The sequence below is a fragment of the Neurospora crassa genome, linkage group IV, assembly GCF_000182925.2.
Source record: "Neurospora crassa OR74A linkage group IV, whole genome shotgun sequence".
Classification (NCBI taxonomy): domain Eukaryota; kingdom Fungi; phylum Ascomycota; class Sordariomycetes; order Sordariales; family Sordariaceae; genus Neurospora; species Neurospora crassa.
Window position 1 is genome coordinate 303,198 of NC_026504.1, and position 20,026 is coordinate 323,223.

Here is a 20,026-nt window from a genome sequence, read left to right on the forward strand (position 1 = left end):
CAGATAATGTACAATTCCTCGTCGACCTTGTCTCACTTGACCCAACCGGGTAGTTCATCTAATATCATTTGGTCATCTGCGATACACAGCAGCACGATATGTCACGATAGTCGACGATACTCGAGGTCAATTATTGCGGCCCTCGCTGGCGCACATCATCCATCACCCCCGCTTGTACAAATCAACCAACCCTCCCTGGCGAGACATGCTCCTTCGTGTCAGCCCTTGATCTGCACAAAGAACAAACAAAAAAGCCACCGGAGCGCCCAACAGCAAGCCACGCGGGCCACATTACCAGGGGCGTCACCAGGGTTGTCATCAAGGAAGAGGTGACTTTTTATATCTTGTACGCCAACCGTGCGGCACTTGAGATCCCTTGCTCCCTTTCGGGCTGCAACCAGCATCCGGACAAATCTACCCTGGACGGACAAAAAGACTGAAGAAGCCAAGTCACCCCCTCGAGAGGACAAGACCGAGAAAAACCTACGCCACATCTTTGACACCTCGACTAGACATGAAATCATCCTAGGCATCGGAAAACAGACAGGATCATGTCCCAAGCAGCAATGTGGACCGACGATGTCGATGCAGACCCAGACTCGGACCTCTCCTCGAGCGAGTGTAACGTCGACTACAAGAACGACAGGGACCAAATTCACCAGGACCATCACTACCCACAACAGTCGCAGTCACGGACGTTTCTTGCTGCACCCCGCCCCGCGAATCTCGTACTGTCGAGATCAGCCTCCATAGGCCATGCCCATACAACTGACAGCCATGCCATCTCCCTACCGAGTCCCAGCTTCTCACACCGACTCTCCCGGATCCCATATCGTCATCACGATGTGCCTGAACTGTTAACGAGTCGAGACGACATGAGCGTCACCGCCAGTCCCTCAACACCCGCACCCATCACGCCTACTTGTAACGGGTTCCAGTTCGACGACATTTTCCACCCCCTATCGACCCCTTACCGTTCTCGCCTCGGTTCAACCACGTCCAGCTGCGGACAGAGGACACCTAGTTTGCGCCCGGTATCGAACATGTCGAATTTCTTTCCCGACGTCGATGCCGTCTCCATTACACATGGTCCAAATCTAGGGACAGCCGATACGGTATCCAGCTCATCTAGCTTCGAGACCCCAGAAGTCCGACCCAGTCGCGCGCACATGCGGTCGATATCCATTGGCAGGCCAATGTTGGTGATGGATGGGTCGCCCGGGAAGCAGTCGTTGTCGTCAACCACCAGTGGGCCGTTGAAGGAGAAAAGTCGAAATATCAAGAACACATCGCGTCGGATGGGTGGGTTACTTGCACGCATCTGGCCTGGATCGTCGAGCGAGAGGAGAAATGCGCCAGCAGACCACAAGCGGTCTTTAACGCCACACAAGATAGAACGACCACAGCTCGACAATGTATCATTACCAAGCGCCGAACCATTTGGGCCATCATCGTTGTCGTCGTCAGCCAGCAGATCGGGAAACAGAATGGCGCCAGCGTCGCAGTCGCTTAGTGTCCAGACGCGGGGAAGCTCAGCAGGGAAAGACGGCGACGGCAGCGCGTTTGGCGTCGACTTGAAAGAAAGTATCCGAATTGCACCGTCCAAGATTCGAATATCCCACCGAGGGAAGAGCACGTCCCACCGATTATTTCCTTTGTCAGTGTACAAATGCTGCGAATTTATCCGCAACTCGGGTATGTCTCTTGCATCTCCGCGCTCAAAACGCTCCCGTGGCACATCACCACTAACCCTCTATTGTCCTCCAGGATGCACCGACCCATCCCTTTTTGCCTCCACCGGCAACTCGCACAATGTTGCCTACCTTAAATACGTGTTTAACACGGGCCCGTCGTACGGCGACGACTTTGACTTTGACTCCTTAGGCCCCGAAGGCGACCCCTACACGCCCTACGATGCGGCCCGTCTGATCCTCATTTATCTTCGGGAATTACCCAAACCGTTAGTCTCGCAATCTGTGCTTCGAAGCTGGATCATGCTCGCCAGGCAAGAAGGGGCCATAGAACCAGCAGCTCCCAAGCTAGAAGACATGGGCTTCGACTTTTGGACAGAAGCCCTCAACCGACTCTCGTTACACAACCGAAACCTCGTCAAACACCTCCTCGATCTCTTCGCCGACATGTTGTTACGAAGCCGCGCGACAGCCAACATGCTCGCCGAAGCACACGGAGACAGGAAAGGAAAAGCCGCCGTTATGGGACAGCAATGGCAGGGAGGACACGGGGTGGTACACGAAGTAGACGCTCGCCGGCTCGCTTCCGAGCTGTCAAGCAGTATGTTTCATACGGATAATATGAAGCTGGGGAAAAAGGCGGCGGCTCATCCGACGCTTGCGCTGGCGTTTTTGATCAAGAAGAGGGGGGATTATGCGGCGAGAATTGGGAAGGCGGCAATGGCGCCGGGACACTCAAGGAGGGCGTCGGAGCTGTTTTTGCCGAGCACGAGGGAGATTATGGAGTGGAAGGGGGGCCAAAGTTATTCGTGATGATGCGGTGCCTCTATCGTCACTGTTCTACCGCCATCACCATGGAACAGGGAGGAGGGGTGCAGGCATATATCCTTGGGACTGGAGCTTGGAAACGCATGATTCGACATCAGCCATGCCACAGGTGTAGAAGAAGAGGAGAAACAGGTTCATGGAGGCTGGATCTCCATGGATGCAGCGAGTATTTATTCGCCTTGTTGTTTGCAGTTCGTGATTCGAGCTTAGATATTCGGACATTGATCGGAAGCAAAGGAGCAAGCAACGCGATGTGTCAGAGATACCCCCAAATTTTATTTTGTTGATTTCCTTTGTTAGCCTATACTGTCTTGCGAATTGTTTCCTGATATTCTGTTTGCGTGATTCGTCGTCCTCGGCAGTAACTCCCTGGCTCTCGAGCGTTTGGGTACAGTGAAAACCAGAAAACCTGTCGTTCGAGCGCCGTCACCAAGGGAGCTGGAAGTGCATTTCATAATGAAGACCCTAGCGGGTGTCAGCGGGTGTTTGCGGCCAAGATTATCCCGACATTGTGTTGATGTGATGCTCTTACCAGTGCACCAATTCAGAGGCTTGCAACTGAACCATGATTGCCATCCATCCCGTCCATTCCTCAGGCCTTGCCGGCTTACCGTGATGCATGAGAGACGCCTTCCATACATTACTTACCAGGTAATCTTGGAGCTCTACTATAATCTTGAGTGATGTTAGCCGCAAGGTCTTTCCGGCTTCTGTGTGTTTTTTTTTCCTTCTCTTTTTTTTTTTTTTTTTTTTTTCCAAATGCAAGGTTACAAACCTTGATCCTATATGCATGGCAATAGCAATGGCAATGGCAATGGCATATTGCGGCTTGATGGGAGCACATGTCTGAGTGGTCTGAGCTCCATTCAGTCCTTCCCTTCCCTTCATTTAGGTTAGAAAAGGGAAACAAACCAAACGAACCGATCGGCTTACCTACCTTACCATGATGACCGATCTATGTCTAGGTAGTTGTCTTGTTCGGGCCGCCGGTGCTGCTACCATTACAGCAGCATCCCACGTGGTTCCTCCCCCGACCGCTCCTCCGGGCTCCTCCGGGCTCCATCCATCTGTTGATCTCCCGCACCGGCCCCGCTCACTATAAATGGGACCGGCCGGGGTCCGTCCCAGATCTAATCGGTCCTCGCTGCATATCATGTGAAATGCATTTTACCGTACCGTGACTCGTGGGGGTGTACATACATACCTCTACATACATTTGTACACATATCTTATGTAAGATGCTCTGCATAATCCAATCCATGTCTCGTGTTCTACATATCCACCATGTCTGGTGCTTCTTGTACTAGTTTTTCGCATCTGACTGTGTCTTGTTCCGTCAGTTTTGAGTTTTTTTTTTTCTAACCATGTTTCCGGTTTCCTTTTTTTTATGTTTTTATTTTCTTTACTCATTCTTTTTTTCATTTCTTTTTTTATTTTTCTTTCGGTCTACAATCAATCGTGGCTACACCCATCCAATATATCCAAAAATCATTTCACGACTTCGCGCGCCATCGCACGTCATAGCATGGATAAATTGAAAAATACCTCTCTACCTACCAGACTGCCCGCCCCGACTTAGTCTACCTTACTCGTCGAACGGTAGAAACCTGACGGGACTGGAGTTTGCGCATGCCCGTCGCGCTCACCTGTATTACTGTCCACGGCCGAGCCTGCCATGGCCTGCCCGGGTTATCATCCGTATCGCGACCTGGTACTCGGCCCTGGCATGCCGATGCTGTCGCAACCTAATGACTCTCAGCCGCCATGCATCACTTATCAGATGACAACCGAGCCGCAAGCAGACAATCTTGGCGACCTGGCTTGTTATCTTGAGGGCAAGCTCGACCTGAATGGTTTCTTATCCTGAGGGGAAACCTGGGGGTCTCGACTGCGGGGAAGCTGGAGGGGTAGGCAACACGGGATGGCTTGTTCGCCCACGCCACTGTAGATACCGAGTTATCATCGAATTGAATGACTCCGATTGTAGTTGTACTTGACTAGGATGGAAGGAATGAGCTCGTGGTGAAAACTGTTGAAAGTCGGGCACGTGCGACATGCCCTGCACCAAGGACAGTAGGCCCATACCTTAAATACAAGACTGTCCGACAGCCCGCGCAATTGTGCATTGTTCCATATTTGTCATTTTTTCGCATATTCGGTGATATTACTCTTCAACCTTGACATTTTCTGAACCCCTACAAAGAGATAGCCCCCCCCCCCCAGGATTGATTGTGTTTCCATTTGAAAAGCTTCTACAACACTCCCAATAGCTCTACGCCATGTCATCGCTTCAAGCATCCATTGGCCCTTTGCTTGTCAACGGCAGCGAGCCGGAGGATGGCAAAACACAAGATGGCCGGGCCGATCAGAAGCGCGACTTGTGAGTCAGACGCCATCAAAATTCACGACAACACCAAGCTAACCCCACGACCCGGCAGCTCCAACGGCAACAACCTGCCCACTAACCTCTATCCCAGTATCACCACTTCCAACCACCCCAACGTCGACCAATTCGCCTCCTCGCACCTCATCAACTATGGCACCACCTTCCTCCCTGATCTGATCGTATCTGCGTCCCACCTCTCGCTCTTTACCGCTCCCTCTCCCGGTTCCTCTTCCCCCTATGGCCGAGCAATAACAGACTGGACCTCCGGCCAGATGTCTTCTCTCCTCGGGCACTCCCATCCAGAAATCGTTTCCGTCATCAGCTCCCATGCTTCCTCCCTCGACCACCTCTTCTCCGGCATGCTCTCGCCGCCCGTGCTGAACCTAGCCAAGCGCTTGACAAGTGTCCTGCCAGATGGACTGGATAGAGCCATGTTCTTGTCCACGGGGGGAGAGTCGAACGAGGCCGCGATCAAGATGGCCAAGACGTATACCGGGAAGTTCGAGGTCGTAGGGTTGGGAGCGAGCTGGCATGGGGTTACTGCGCAGGCGAATAGTGTGCAGTACCATGCTGGACGGAGGGTCGGGTGGCCGTTGATGCCAGGAGGATTGATGTTGCCGAGTCCGAATGCTTATCGGTGTCATCAGGGGTTCAGGAAGAGGGAAGAAAAGGGCTTGAAGGGAGATGGAGCAAGCGGTGGAGAGGAAGAATCGAAAAAGGGTGATGCAGATGAAAAGGAAAATGGAAAGAAAAATCAAGGAGAAAACGAAGAAGAATGGGAATACGATTGGGAAGCGGAAATGCTTTACGGCTGGCGACTGATTGACCAACAGTCATGCGGGTCTCTGGCAGCCGTCATCGTTGAGCCCATCCAGTCCTCAGGCGGCATGCATGTACTCCCGCATGGGTATCTCCGCAGGCTCAAAACTGAATGTGAGAAACGTGGCATGTTGCTCATCGTTGACGAGGCCCAGACTGGAATTGGTCGCACGGGAGAAATGGTCGCCATCAATCACGACGGTGTGGTTCCGGACATCTTGACTTTGTCCAAGACTCTGGGCAACGGATTGCCGTTGTCAGCGGTCGTGACTAGTCATGCCATCGCCGACGTTTGTGCGGAAAGGGACTTCCTCTTCTATACCACGCATGTGAACGACCCTTTGCCTGCCGCCGTGGGGGATAAGGTGCTGGAGATTGTCGTTCGGGATGACTTGGTCTCGCACGCTCGACGGATGGGGGAGATCCTGCACTCCGGGCTCAACCAGCTCAAAAAGCGGTATGCGTGTATCGGCGATGTTCGAGGTCGAGGGTTGATGGCCGGGGTGGAGATTGTCGAGGATCGAAGAAAAGGGAAAGAACCCGGGCTGGAACTGGCCAAGAGGATCGGAGATCGCGCGTATGAACTTGGGCTCTGGTGTAATCTGAGCACTCACCCCAGCTTTGGGGGGACCTTCAGGATTGCACCGCCTATCACTATAAGCGAGAAAGAAGTCAGGGAGGGACTGGCAGTGTTGGAGGAGGCGTTCAGGGGGGTCGAGGGGACGTTGCCGCTGTACTGACAGGTAGGGAACTACCTGTAGTTTTCATTGGATTTTACGTTGTGTTCTTGTGGCTGTCAAGTGCGGCGTTTTGTCGGCTTGCTCCTTTTCTTCTTGTCGTCCATGGCTGACTGACTGTCCGCATCTCAGTGGGTAGTTCCCCGAGACCGTCGGTGGCAGTGGCAATCTGTCGGTGTCGATGTTCGGTATGGTTTCTCTCACGAGCTCCACGGGCCGGTGGGAGAGCCCCGCGAGAAGGTGAAATGGGGAGGTTATTGGCATGGATTAATCGCCTGAAGATACCTGTCAGTTGGGTGTGGAAATGGAAAAGGAAGAATTTGTGACGAGAACTGAAGATGAGTGATGGAAGCAATGCTGCTGGTCAGGAGCCGACATACCACGACACGAAGCATTCGTTTGCTGTCCCGGCCCGAGGCTTGCAGCTGGTCAGTGCTGTTCGATAACGATTACCGAACCGATCTTTGCTGGACTATAGCGACAAACATCTGGGGCGAGTGGTGGTTGACTAATCGAAGAGGGAGGAAGTGGTGGGGGAAGGGTGGTACATTGTGTGTGTGGACCCACCTCGGTTAAAGCAGCCAAAGGCCCGGGGACTTGTCGAGTTTTGGGGACACTCATCACCACGGGATCCATGATTCGCAACAGGAATTCATTCAACAAGTTGGTGATCGAGGAAGGGCTGGGATTGTTTGGTGGAGGCTACCGGATGGACTCAAGGCAGGTTTTGATAGGTATGGTCGGGTTGATGGAGTGATGCAGTGTCGGGACTGTTTGGGGAGCCGAGGTGCCAGGCTGTTTGTTTCTGATTCAGTTGGCCAAGGAAGGGTTTCGCTCGTCCAAGCTGCCCACGCGCCCTCGGTTCTGCACATTCTGGCATACAAAAGGTCCGTTCACTCCTTCTTCCATGTCATTCAACTACATCCAGCTAACTTGATGGATAGAGGTTCCTTCCCATAGCAATGCAACTATTATCGTTGGAGTCGGTTTGGATCGCCGGAGTCAGATCCAATATCTTTGAAGAGGATAAGTTTGACGGTGCTTCTTGTTTAGACGAGTATTAGCTGAGAAATAAAGGGGTTCTCGTTCAACCAGATTGTTGATACATGTTTGCAGGATTCATGTCATTGATCCCTGTCCTATCCCCAGGCTTTAGGTGCTTACCAGATGAAGATTGCACTCTCCGTATCATCGTGGTCCACCGTGTAGCCACACATTATCAGTCATCGGCCGGGCAACCTTTGAACCCGAGATGGAGGATCACCATTTACCTACATGCGATGGGTTTGATGTAGGTTTAATCGGATGGATTTTCATGAAATTACACAATTGAATTTACAAACACGTCTACTTGGCGTAGTCCAATTCTGCGCTATTCCGTCTTGCGATGCCCATGTCTCTACATGGTTAATGGGTCATATGTCACGGCGTTCGCAATGAGCGTTGTCGACGACCATCAACCACGCAGTTATTGCAAGCAGAACACACATATAACGGGTCCTTGAATGAGGTTGCTGACCTACCTAGACGACGTTTTGAGTTGTTGGCGAGGGGTGTTCGAGGGGACCACCGACCAAGCGGGCTGCTATGGTCGCCATCACAGCACGGAACATCACAACTCCGCCCGGCCACTGGATCAAAAAGGATCTGGATCGTTTCTCTGCCCACGTTTCCTTTATGTTGATCTCCTTTACTGTCAAAATTCCCAATGTAAACTTCTGTCCTTTCGCTCAGGCACATATACCCCAACCAATCGTTCATTCTTTCCCGGCCGTACAACTATTATCACTACACCGTCGTCAACCAGCGTTAGCGATCGCGTATCATGAGAAAGGCGGAGTGTTGGCAGTGCTGTGGGTTGAACATGAAAAGGGTTACCGGGTAATCCGTCATGGCAGTTGCCGATGGTACCTAGCCTGGATGATGGTTGTCAGAGAAGGAAGGAAGCGACCTGGCCGTTATCACCACACAACACAAACCCGTTCTTCTTCCTGAAGTCGGTGAAAATTGGTGGCAGGTCCAAGTTCTCTTCATGTTGGTCTCCTTTGGTCCCCTTCCCCAGGCAAGGTGGAATGTCCAGACTAGGCATCAAGTGCTGTGCTAGCAGCAGTTGAAGCAGACTGCTATTGTCAAGCGAATCCTTTTCTCGTCATCGGCCATGTTACTGCCATTGTTTTATCACCAAGATCATCCGCATCGAGTACTCGACCATCCGATCATTTCGAGTTGCCGTTCGTGTCCAACTTGTTGTAGACGACGGTTGTCGGATATTGGCAGGAAGGAAGCGACCTGGTCGGCATCGCAATACGGCGTACGATATGGCACAAGGGTTGGCCAAGATTGTCTGGCGTGTCGAGGCTCTGTTGATGTTGATCTTCTTGTTCAGGGAAGTTGGCACTCTTGTCCTGGCATCGAATAATGTCAAATTTATAGAAGGGATGGTTGGGTCGTCGTGGTCCAACACCAACTAGTATCGTCGTTGTCGGTCAGCGTCGTCAATGAAACGGCATCAAGAGACTCTCTCTACCTCCAGGTTTTGTGAAAGATATAGTTATTCCGACCTACACTGTGCCACAAGCATTCAGCCCTTTTTGGCTTCCAGTCTCTTGGCGCCCTTGACGTACCCCGTCCCCGTCCCCGACCCAAGTGGCCGGATCGTGGGCGAGGCCAGCAGCCAATGGCCGATGCCCTTCTTCTTTGGGTACCACGGCACTAGTTCTAGGCACCAGGCACCGTTGTACCGTGACACCCACTATGGCGCTGGGGTGTACTAACCTAGGTCAATCTAGACCCCAGTCAGCTGACTTCGCGCTTGAGTACTAAAATCGACGACATCCCGCCATCGCAACTTGTGTCGTCGCCGACCACTTCCTCTCGTCGTCATCCGTGTTCATCGGCAACCTAAAGATACTGCCCGCTGTCTCAACACTCGACCCCGCCAAGACCCCCGACGACCCCCGAAGACCCCCAAAGCCCACTAAAGACCTCAGCTGGTCCCCCGATTACTGTCCGTCGCCCACCATGGCCCATACCGCCCACAAGAACCCAAAGAAGGAGATGTTCGAGGCGCCCGAGGTCATCGATCGCAAGGCCAAGGTGCTGGCCGATTTGATTCGAAAGTCAAAGCATTTCGTGGTGTTTACGGGCGCGGGGGTATCTACATCTGCCGGTTCGTTAGCTTTCCATCTTTCATCGTGGGTTCACTACTCGTTGGGACTGGGGGCGCGTTCACCTTGCCTGTTCGGAGAAGAGGGGTATGGTATGGGCGCTTGAAGACCTAGGTAGCGACCTAGTACGTCGACAGAGTCGTCCAGGCGCTTCTCCTACCTAGGTACTAAATGCCCAATCGTCACTCTGTCCGTACCCCACATCTCTACGGCTGGTACTGGTGTCAGTGCTGGTGCCAGGCCTTCTGCTGCTAGCCTTGGTTCTCCCTGCTGCTGCTGGCCTTACTTCTTCCTGCCTTACCGGCTACTTCACCCTGCCGCGAGCCTTGCAACCCCCCCCCCTCCCCTGTTAGGTGTGTCCTTACGTACTCGGCCCTCTCGGACGGCAGAGCTAACACAAATATGACAACTCAAAGGCATCCCGGACTTCCGAGGCCCCGAAGGCGTTTGGACTCTGATGGCCCAGGGGCGACAAGCAACCAAAAAGTCTGTCGACGTGTTGCAAGCGATACCAACCAAGACGCACATGGCACTGGTGGAACTGCAAGAGAGAGGAATATTGAAGGGGCTCATCAGCCAGAATTGCGATGGACTGCATCGCCGAAGTGGCATACGCGCTGTAGGTGACGGTCCAAGTCCTCCGGGATGAGTCACAACCCCCTCTATACAAGCAGCTGGACGCTGACCGCACCATGTGGCCACATAACTATAGGACATGATTTCTGAGCTGCATGGAAACACCAATATTGAGCACTGCAAGAACTGTGGAAAGGAGTTTCTGCGCGGTGCGTTTAATCATTTTATGTTGTTCATGGCTTCTATAGCCATACACTAACTGCAGCAGATTTCTATGCCGTAGCCCCAGATAACCGCCCCCTCCACGACCATCGCACTGGACGGAAATGCCCCATCTGTTTGACGCAACCTCTTCATGACACCATCATCCACTTCTCTGAAGACCTCCCTCTCGGCCCCTGGTCTCGAGCCGAGGCACACTGCGAGAAAGCCGACCTCTGCCTGGTTCTAGGTTCTTCCCTAACCGTAACACCGGCAAACGAACTTCCCCAACTTGTTGGTGAGCGTGCTGCTGCTCAGAGAAAGAAGCAACAGACGCAGCAACCGGACACGGACCTCGTCATTTGCAATCTCCAGGACACCGACCTTGATTATCTCTGCCCCTCACCGGACCACCGCATATATGCTCGGGCAGACGATTTGATGGAGCGCGTCATGCACTATCTCAGCCTTCCTGTTCCCAACTTTTACGTGCGGAGAAGATTGATTGTTGGAACAGACGTAGACCCAAACCCTGCAGGAGGCAGGCATGTGGTCACTGTCAAGGGCGTGGATGAGGATAACAGCACACCTGCCAGTTTTCTGAGGACCGTCAAGCTTGTGACAGCCGGGGGAAGACCACGTATCGTCAAGACTGAGCCGTTTGTGCTTGGGTGGAGGGGCAAGATTGGTGAGATGGAGGAGGAGCAGAACGGTTCTTTGGCAGAGTGTAGGGCAGACGAGGTTAGGGTCAAGTCAGAGACGCTGACTTTGGGTTTGGAATTCATGGGAAACTACGGCGAGCCGAGCTTCGAGTTACAGCACACTGTACGTGTAAGTATGCCGGACAATGAGTCGGATCCAGAAACTTCCCAGCATAGACAGGTGGCGTCTACTGTGTATGAGCTTGTTTACAATCCGCGCAACGGTACGTGGGTTGGATCACTGTACATGTAATCTTGAGAAATTACATGTACCTAACCTTGGAAAACCGCCTGATTTGTGCTGAACCGGCCAGAGTGTATGAACTTGTTCACAATCTTCGTAACGGCATGTGGGTTATGTTGCTGCAATATTATCTGGATAAACTGCATGTAGTCTCGCCTTGTTGAAAAGGCCAGACGGACATTTGATCCAGTGGAATCTCTTATAAAAGAAGCTGGTCCTCCCTCTCTTCTCGGTTGGATTTTCTTTCCATCATCACAGCACGCTTGAGTCCACGCTACTGCCAGATTTCCAATCTCTTGACAGTACCTACTTTGAACCACAAGACGCCTTCTCCAATTCTACCTACCTCCACACTCCACCTTTCCACTTCTTTCCTCTTGGGACACTAGTCTCAAGACTCAGCACACACACACACACAAACACACTCGACCAAGCTCCGCGGGTTACACCGTTCTCTCTCTCGTCTCTCTTCTCTCTTCTGTCAATCTCTTGTCCCTCTCGCCCCACCTTCTCAGTCACCATGTCCAACTTCAAGATCACCGAGGCCATGGCCAACGATGTCTTTGGCGATCAAGCCATTGTGTTTGACGCCGCCGCCGCCGCCGCCGCCGCCAGCCCCGTCCCTCCCGCCAACCCCGTCGTCCCCGCCGCTGACGACATCTTCTTCGACCCCCCCTTCTTCGCTGCTGGCCTCGAGGACTACGACCTCGTCTTTCCCGCCAACCCCGCCCCTCTCGCTGGTGCCTCGCCCGTCCCTGCCTTTGCCGCCGACGACGGCCATTTCGCCGCCGCCTTTTTCGCTGGTCGCCCCGAGGAAGACCCCGCCTTGGTCTTTCCTGCCCGCCCCGCTCCTCTCGCTGCCGTCCCTGCCGTCCCTGCCGCCGCCCCCGCTGCCTCCGTCCCCGTCGCTGCCGTTGACAACAGCTCGTTTCCCGCCGACAACGGCTTATTCCCCGCCGACGTTGCCAATCCCGCCATGTCTGACAACGAATTCAATGTCGACATGGGTAATATCGCCGGTAACGTTGGTGGGAACGACGGCGATAACCTTTTCGGTTTTGGGATGGGGGAGGCCGTGGACGGCGGCAACAACAACAATAACGATGGCTGGGCCTACCTCTACGAGGGCAACGGCTCGGTTAACAACGACGGCTCCTTGAACGTGAACGTCCAGGTAAGCATATACTCGTGTATTTATAGTTAAATTATTGTGCTTTGCTCTTTGCGTCCTTGCTGTTGTAGCCTTGCCCCTTGTTTGATTTACGTACTTTGCCTTGATTTAATTGTTCTGCTTTGCACGTTGTGATTCAGTCATGTCGTATCTGTTCATCATGTCTGCCCCTTTGCTTGCCTTACCTTCAACAACATGTCCAACCTGCTTGTCCTTGATGATCACTGGTCGACTCCAGATCTTCCTTTGCCCCAAGATGTATCGTATTGTTCCATCAAGCCATCCTTTCGTTTACATTCCCCGTGCCAAGCCATCACGCTACTGTACCTACCAAGGAAACATGGTCAGTCACTAACACACCTGATCATCGTTTAGATGCCCGAAAACCTTCTGGACGCTCTGGTCAACGAAGTCCCGGTTGCCGGCACCCCCGCCCCAGGCCCCAACCAAGCGGACAATCTGGGTCCGCGCCTTCAGGCCGGGGAGGGATATGCTCAGGGTGGTATGGAGGCCCCGCAGCCTGCTGTGCCTTCGCCGGTGATGCTGCAGCCGGAGCCGGTTGCAGCCCCTGTGCAGCAGGGAGTACCGTATCCACAGGCGGTACAGCCCCAGATGCCGCCTGCCTCCCGCCCCCTGCCCCGGTTCCCTGCTCCCCGCCCCGTGTCCTGGCTCCATGTCCCCCGCCCCGTGTCCTGGCCCCCTGTCCCCCGCCCCCTGCCCCGGTTCCCTGCCCCGCTCCAGGTCCCGGACCCGATCCTGGCCCCGCTGCAGCAACAGCAGTACCAGCAGCAACAGCACCACCAGCACCACCAGCAGCAGCACCAGCAACAACAAGGGCAGCAGCAGCAGCACCAGCAACAACAACAACAAGGGCAGCAGCAGCAGCACCAGCAACAACAACAACAACAAGGGCAGCAGCAGCAGCAGCAGCAGCAACACCAGGTGTACCAGCCCTGGAAGTTTGCCAAGAAGGTCGAGCCCAAGACCTTCTCTCTCGAAGTCGCGGCCGGTCCCATCCAGGGCACCAATGTCTCGCTGGCAGAGCAGCTGAGGCAGCATGTCCGGGAGCGGGAGGCCTTTGACAACGACCCTCTCCGCCAGGGCCAGGCCGGGGGGCAGCCCTCACAACCTCTGCCCGTCCCCCAGGGCTCCGCTGCTCCCGCTGCACCCGCTCCTCCTAACGCCGACGCTCCACCGGTCAAGCGCGGCCCTGGCCGTCCCAAGGGCGCCAAGAACAAAAACCCTAGGCCCAGGGATCCCGCTGCTCCCGCTGCTGCTGCTGCTGCTGCTGCTACTCCTCCTCCTCCTGACGCCAACGCTCCACCTGCCAGGCGCGGCCCCGGCCGTCCCAAGGGCGCCAAGAACAAAAACCCCAGGCCCAGGGATCCCCTCCACAGGGTGCGCGACGATGGTGGCTCGCGGGTAGCCAAAGCCCGGCCCAGATCAGCTGCCAATGGGGAGCAGATACTGGCTGCGGCTGCGGCGGCGGCGGCGGCGGCGAACGAGGGGGGGCAGCGGCCGGTGGAGGGCATGGATGTGGATGTTCCGCCGGGAGGAGGTGCTGCTGCGAATGTGCTGGGGCAGCCACCAGGACAAGGAGGTAACATGTATGGTGTGCATGCTGCCTGGGGGGGTAATGCTCAGCTAGGAGGGCACGTTGACGTGGAGGAGATTATTGGGCAGATGAGAGCGAATGGTACATTCACAGACCGTCAGGAAATGGCTCTGAGAGCTTTATACGATAGGGGTATGTAAAATATACAGGTTTTCTTATAACAATATACGTTCTACTCTGTCTCTGTCGTTTGAAGGTTGTTGGGCTGTGTTCGTTCTGGCAGTAGTGTAGTAAGGGAATCTCCTCTAACCCTAACCCAAAGCTTTTCTGCCACCAAAAAAGTGCTTCCGATGCTGCTGTAGAACGGCCGGAACGAACACGCTCTTGGGGCTTCGTCTGTTTAGGTTGATATCTGAACAGCGAAATTGACTTTGGTCATCGCAGTTTATGGTTGAGATAGTGACTAATTGCGTGATTCCTGCACTGATGAACAGCAAAAGAGTGTCCCTGATGGTGTTTCTTTTCCTCTTTCTTTTTGTTCTTCTTTTTTGGAGAATGAACTGATAAGCCCGCGATAAGCCCCTTTTCTATTGTTTTGACCCACACTTTCCAACAAGGGCGGCGACATGGTGCATAAACCCTAACCCTAACCATCACTTACACTACTTGTACTATGGTACAAACCTGCAGGTGGTGTCTCCCCACCAAAACGTCATTGGCTGGATCGCTCTTGAATTGGAAAGTTTCTGTGGCTCAAGTCGGTGAAATCGGCTACCGAGTTAACCGAGGTGACGTCATGCACTTTCTGCTGGAGTTGTTGTTGACCTTCATTTATCGACATGTAAATAAACACGGTTTGTTCGTTGTACAGTACCTCTCTCACCGTCTCACGACTACAAGCCGCCTACCTACCTACTTTTACAGACTACCTACTTTTACAAACTACCTAATTCAGTGTTGCAAGTTCATCACATCACCTCGTTGATTCCTGCTCAAACACAACAGTACTACACCCTTTGCTTACAGGGTCCAGTCCTTGTCAGTTTCAACTGAAGTATCAACATTCCAACAACAATCATGACCGTCCAGAACACCGACGCCGCTCTCGGCGAGCAGCAGCACTTGGGCGACCAACAAAATAGCACGGCCGCGGAAAAGAAACCCAAGAATGAGCATAGATGGATTTGGTTCGTCACGGGTCCGACGGCATGTGGAAAGACGACGGTTGCCAAGGCGTTGGCGGAGAATTTGAATCTCACTTATGTAGAGGGTGATGATGTGAGTTTTTTTTTTTTGTTTTTTTTTCCTCCTTTCTTATTCCAATTGTACTGCATGGACCTGCGTGGCTGTGTGGCTATAGCCAACCTTTCACGTGGTTTGTACACTCACTGCACGATGCCGTCTTTGCACATTCCCTTACCCCGTCCTGCCCCGCCCCGTGTCCCTTCAGACAGTAGGTACCTACCTCAGGTACTCTACGACGGAATCTCTTCCGCCCTCTTTCGGTCTCTTTCCGTGATCCTTACCTACCTCTACCGATCTCCGAGACCCCAGCGGAGCGGCAATGTCTCAGCCCTACCCTCCCGTTGGAGTTGAGCCTCACACATGGCTTCCTGCATCATGAACGTCACTGCATCGTGAACCTCACCTCACCTCATCTCCCCAGCCTCTTTGAACCACACTCACTAACAACAACTCACAGTACCACCCAAAAGCCAACGTCGAGAAAATGTCCCGCGGCGAACCCCTGACCGACGCCGACAGAGCAGGCTGGCTGCAAGCCCTCGCCGAGCACGAAACCGCCAAACCACCCACCTCCTCGTCTCCCCATCTCGTCATCACCTGCTCGGCTTTGAAGCGGCACTACCGCGACATTCTCCGTTTGGGGTCTGAACACGCCGGCGATTTGCGAATTCGCTTCATCTTTTTGCAGGCCCCCGAGGAGGTGCTGACAGAAAGAGCACACAACCGAAAGGGACACTTTGCAAAGGAGAATTTGGTGCATAGCCAGTTTACGATTTTGGAGATGCCGGATCCGACAAAGCCAAAGGAGGAAGGGGGAGAGCCGGATGTGCTGGTTGTGAATGTGGGGGAGAAGGAGAAGGGGGTGGAGGAGGTGGTGAGGGAGGTGGTGGGGAGGGTGAGGGGGGTGATGCACTTGGGGAGGGAATGAGGGCAGATGGTGTGGAATGGTTTGGGTGGGTAGTGGTGGTTATACCTTGCATGGGTTTGCAGTGGTGTTTGTGGTCTGCTGGCGATGTTGGAGTTAGGACCATGGAAGTTTTCAAGTTGTAATGTCAAGCGTTTGTTTGCCCGGTACGTTTCTTGGGAGTTCAGTCTTGGATGAAGCTACCTCTACCAATGATCCCGTATTGCTTCATGCAAGCCTGTTTCCCTGCGACTTCATGTTGGTTTGGTCATTCGCATGAAGTGTCCTGGTTTGTGAGGATGAGAGGTGGAAGGGATTGGGCGTTTTCATCACTGTGATTGTTCACCATGCGCCAAACCTTCACACTTCGCAGCACATTGGTTTGGAGAATTGTGAATTGGTTGTCAGGCATTGAATGTCTGTTCAAGTGGGTATGTCTTTTGTGTTGGAGGTTGGAAAATGCGAAAACAGAAAACCGCTTGTCTTTGGAGGCGACCGGAAGAGGAGAGAGGGTTACGGATGCCGGTGAAGGGGGAAGCTGCTCATGAGAGGAATGGCCGCCCATGGCCGCGACTTCCACATGTTGTTTGCTTGATGAGAAAGTCTCCACACCAAACCTGATGGACTGTCCCGTGGATATCTCTAGAGGTATATAAGGCAAGTTCTCTCCCCAATTCTCAAGGTTCCTTTTCTCACCCTCTTCACCATTCAATGCCGCTTGAAGTTCACGCGGTATAACCTCCATTCACCAAGATGCCGCCGCCCTCAAGGTTCAAATCCAGGTGGAGGCTTTGGACCTGTTATCCAGAACACTTCACCACCACAATGTATGGCCCGCCATGAGCCCTTCACTCGCTCGAACTTTGCACGGTTTTTATCGTTATAAATATTCGACCTTCAACTCTCGTTGCTCATCGCACAATTTTCGCTTTTCTGTTATCCATCGCCTTCTCGTGGACCTACAAGCACTTCTTCGAAGACAGAAAACAAGGACAGATCCCGTACCTACCTCTAAGATGTCTCCTATCAGCACGGCTACTACAGCCTTGAACTTCATCACGGCCGTTGCCACCATTGCGCAGCACATACCTGCGCCTACTCCCACACCCACGCCCACGCCCACGCCTACCATCCCCTCTCCACAAGCATCGGAAACAGCTAGTGCGTCATCTGAGCCAACCATATTCGTGCCAGAGCCGTACAACTCCGGCACATCTTTCTTCGCTTCTATCGCAAACATTTTATACATGTTCGTGTACACCATCCCGCGCGCCTACCAAGGCATCCTCGGTCTCTTCATGCGGTCGCAAAATCAAAAAGCGGCTCTTGCCAAGGAAGCCGAAGAGAAAAGCTATCGCATCCAACAAGTGGAGGGCATCAACAAGATCGCTGAGCTTATGCAAGCACAAGGCGAGCGATCGGATAAGATGCTGGAGCTCATGGCGACTATGGCGGATGACAACAAGGCCTTGAAGCAAGACAACAAGGCGTTGCGCCAAACAGTCGAAAAGCTTGAGACGGAAAGCAAAGCGACGAAGGAGGACAACGTAGCGTTGAGGCAGCGCGTCGAAAAGCTTGAGTCGAGGGTGGAGACCAAAGCGATAAAGGCAGAAATTCCCATGGCCGCTGACAAGAGCGCAAAAGACGGCATCAAGGCTCCATTGACGGAGGTGAGCCAGGAAATGACCGAAGCACTACAGGTGGTGATCAAGGAGGCCTTCCAGGATGCATTGAAGGAGGCAAACCCGCCACCGAGGGAAGCGACAAAGGGTCTGATCGAAGGGATGGATAGGATGACGGACAGCATGAGGTCGGTGGTAACGGCTGTCCAGGGGTTGAAGAGGGTGTTTAGAGTTGGCTTGCAGGCAGTGGACAACAATACCCGGGCTCTCGATCACAAGGTGGATTGGATGCTCGATTATTACCTTGATGAGAACGAGAGGTTCCATACTCTCAAGGTAGTTCTTCAGGGACTATTCAACCTTGTTGGCTCTACCTCGCATGCCACTTCAACTACTTCCCATTCATCCTGGGGCGGAGATCCCGTGAAGAGCGAGATTGCAGTGGACAAATCGGGCTGGGAGGAAAGACGAGACCCTTAGTAGAAACGATAATGAAAGACTAGGTAGATTGGACACATGGAAATTACAGTTTTTATTACAGGTACAAGTCTCTCGAAGTAGAGGTACCTACCTCTAGTCATACCAATCCACCGTCCCGCTACCATTTGCTAGGAAACACTTCTCACCAAACCTAATTACTTCAACAGCTCCTGCCCCTTGGAACTATGACCAGGCGGTGAATCATCATTCATGGTAGCCCAGGACCATGGAATATTACCTCACGTCCATAAAAAAACATAAAAATAATACGTTTTCCTCTCAAAGATTTCCAGTCCACTTGAAGTATTCGGCTGTAGTGAACGAAGATATTTCTAGAAAACACACTTTACCACTATCTTATGTGTCCATGCTAGACCTAATGCACTGTCATTTGTATAGGCATATACAAGAAGGGTATTTGCTCCGTTTCAAGGTTTCTATTTTTCTCGTCTTCACTATTCACTCCGCATTTCGACAATGTCCACTCATCAATATGCCGCCCTCAAGGTTGAGCTGGAGGTTTGACTCCACCACCCTGATTTCTTGACTATTGCGACCTTCACCGACGTACGGCCCGCTATGAAACCTTATGTTCTACGTGGAACCTGGAAACGGAATGTGAATCTCCAGGGTATAAATATTCCAGTTATCTCTTCGATTCCTCATTGCGCAAATTCTTCCTCTCTATCAGTCACCACCTTCACTTTCCAACGATCCCGTCGGAAACAACCATGAAATACCACTTTTTGGGTGGCATGATGTCTCCGGTGTCTACAGCAGTCTCAATCGTCGCCACAGGCGCCAATGCCCAAACCACAACCACAGCAGCTGCAGTAGCCACTACCATGACAACTATGTTCACGTCGACATTGGGTACAATCATCCAACAACAGACGGTACCAAGCCCTACTACCATCCTTCCCCCGGCATCAAAAACAGCACCAGAGGCAGCACCCGGCGGTGCAACATCACCCAGGCCATTTTTGTCAGAGCCGTACGCCTCTGCCATCACTTTATTTGCAGCCATCACAACCATCATCTACTTCTTCTTCTACCTCATCCCCTTCGATATCATGGGCATATGCCAATTTTCTCGACGCGTCAAAAAGAGACAAAGGAAACTTGCCGAGAAGCGGGAGAAACGAGAGGCAAAGAGGGAGCAAGTCGTCGAGAGGCGAAGAAAGGATGTGCAAATCACCGAAACGCACGCCTACCGGGTTCATCAGATTCTGGATTCCGAGAGGCAGACCAACGCTCAGATCCTCACTTGGGAGGAAAGCAAGAGGATGAGGGAAACCATGGAAAAGATGGCGAATACTATGGAGACGGTGGTGAGGGCTGTAAAGGGGCTGGAGGGGGTATTTCAAGTTGGCTTAGAAGCAGTAGAGGATAGGACTAGGGCTCTTGATCACAAGGTGGACTGGATGCTGGACGATTACCTGGCTGAGAACGATAGATTTCACGCTCTTAAGGTAATTCTCCAGGGGTTGCTAGAGCATATGGCCTCTACGTCAACTACTAATTCCTCTACTGACCAGTCATCCTGGGGTGGAGATATCGTAGAGAGCCGGATCATTGTGGAAGAATTCAATTGGGAGGAGAAACAACAGCCCTGGTAGAGGTAGAAAGAATACCTCACCTCTAGTAGTGAAGGACTGAACTGGAGACATGAAAATCACTGTTTCTGTCACGGATACAG

At 52.9% G+C, this 20,026-nt stretch overlaps 7 protein-coding genes across 7 annotated transcripts; all 7 read left to right on the top strand.

The window, feature by feature from the left end:
- Positions 1-91: 91 nt before the first annotated feature.
- Positions 92-2,654, top strand: NCU07622 (hypothetical protein). The gene is made up of 2 exons (XM_957704.2): positions 92-1,695; positions 1,768-2,654. The coding sequence occupies exons 1-2, from the start codon at positions 552-554 to the stop codon at positions 2,502-2,504; spliced, it is 1,881 nt and encodes a 626-aa protein (XP_962797.2). The 5' UTR covers positions 92-551; the 3' UTR covers positions 2,505-2,654.
- Positions 2,655-4,798: 2,144 nt separating this feature from the next.
- On the top strand, positions 4,799-6,482 carry NCU07623 (2,2-dialkylglycine decarboxylase; the record flags this gene model as incomplete). Its single annotated transcript, XM_957705.2, has 2 exons — positions 4,799-4,899; positions 4,958-6,482. 2 exons carry the CDS (start codon positions 4,799-4,801, stop codon positions 6,462-6,464), a joined length of 1,608 nt encoding a protein of 535 aa, XP_962798.1. The 3' UTR covers positions 6,465-6,482.
- A 2,937-nt stretch (positions 6,483-9,419) lies between these two features.
- nst-7 (transcriptional regulator) lies at positions 9,420-11,381 on the top strand. Its single transcript, XM_957706.2, has 4 exons — positions 9,420-9,981; positions 10,045-10,247; positions 10,341-10,413; positions 10,473-11,381. Exons 2-4 carry the CDS (start codon positions 10,086-10,088, stop codon positions 11,357-11,359), a joined length of 1,122 nt encoding a protein of 373 aa, XP_962799.2. The 5' UTR covers positions 9,420-9,981; positions 10,045-10,085; the 3' UTR covers positions 11,360-11,381.
- A 489-nt stretch (positions 11,382-11,870) lies between these two features.
- On the top strand, positions 11,871-14,276 carry NCU07625 (hypothetical protein; the record flags this gene model as incomplete). The annotated part of the gene is made up of 2 exons (XM_957707.1): positions 11,871-12,524; positions 12,897-14,276. The coding sequence occupies 2 exons, from the start codon at positions 11,871-11,873 to the stop codon at positions 14,274-14,276; spliced, it is 2,034 nt and encodes a 677-aa protein (XP_962800.1).
- A 689-nt stretch (positions 14,277-14,965) lies between these two features.
- NCU07626 (thermoresistant gluconokinase) lies at positions 14,966-16,276 on the top strand. The gene is made up of 2 exons (XM_957708.2): positions 14,966-15,354; positions 15,779-16,276. The coding sequence occupies exons 1-2, from the start codon at positions 15,154-15,156 to the stop codon at positions 16,247-16,249; spliced, it is 672 nt and encodes a 223-aa protein (XP_962801.2). The 5' UTR covers positions 14,966-15,153; the 3' UTR covers positions 16,250-16,276.
- A 965-nt stretch (positions 16,277-17,241) lies between these two features.
- On the top strand, positions 17,242-18,327 carry NCU07627 (hypothetical protein; the record flags this gene model as incomplete). The annotated part of the gene is made up of 1 exon (XM_957709.1): positions 17,242-18,327. The coding sequence occupies one exon, from the start codon at positions 17,242-17,244 to the stop codon at positions 18,325-18,327; it is 1,086 nt and encodes a 361-aa protein (XP_962802.1).
- Positions 18,328-19,058: 731 nt separating this feature from the next.
- NCU07628 (hypothetical protein) lies at positions 19,059-19,946 on the top strand (the record flags this gene model as incomplete). The annotated part of the gene is made up of 2 exons (XM_957710.3): positions 19,059-19,799; positions 19,866-19,946. The coding sequence occupies 2 exons, from the start codon at positions 19,059-19,061 to the stop codon at positions 19,944-19,946; spliced, it is 822 nt and encodes a 273-aa protein (XP_962803.3).
- Between the last annotated feature and the right edge of the window lie 80 nt (positions 19,947-20,026).

Excerpts from the sequence above, each read along its gene's own strand:
- nst-7 (XM_957706.2), top strand. The coding sequence starts at position 10,086 with ATGGCCCAGGGGCGACAAGCAACCAAAAAGTCTGTCGACGTGTTGCAA. Across the intron at positions 10,248-10,340 it reads GCCGAAGTGGCATACGCGCT|GACATGATTTCTGAGCTGCA; the intron begins GTAGGTGACGGT and ends ACATAACTATAG. Across the intron at positions 10,414-10,472 it reads TGGAAAGGAGTTTCTGCGCG|ATTTCTATGCCGTAGCCCCA; the intron begins GTGCGTTTAATC and ends TAACTGCAGCAG.
- NCU07626 (XM_957708.2), top strand. The coding sequence starts at position 15,154 with ATGACCGTCCAGAACACCGACGCCGCTCTCGGCGAGCAGCAGCACTTG. Across the intron at positions 15,355-15,778 it reads CTTATGTAGAGGGTGATGAT|TACCACCCAAAAGCCAACGT; the intron begins GTGAGTTTTTTT and ends AACAACTCACAG.
- NCU07622 (XM_957704.2), top strand. The coding sequence starts at position 552 with ATGTCCCAAGCAGCAATGTGGACCGACGATGTCGATGCAGACCCAGAC. Across the intron at positions 1,696-1,767 it reads CGAATTTATCCGCAACTCGG|GATGCACCGACCCATCCCTT; the intron begins GTATGTCTCTTG and ends ATTGTCCTCCAG.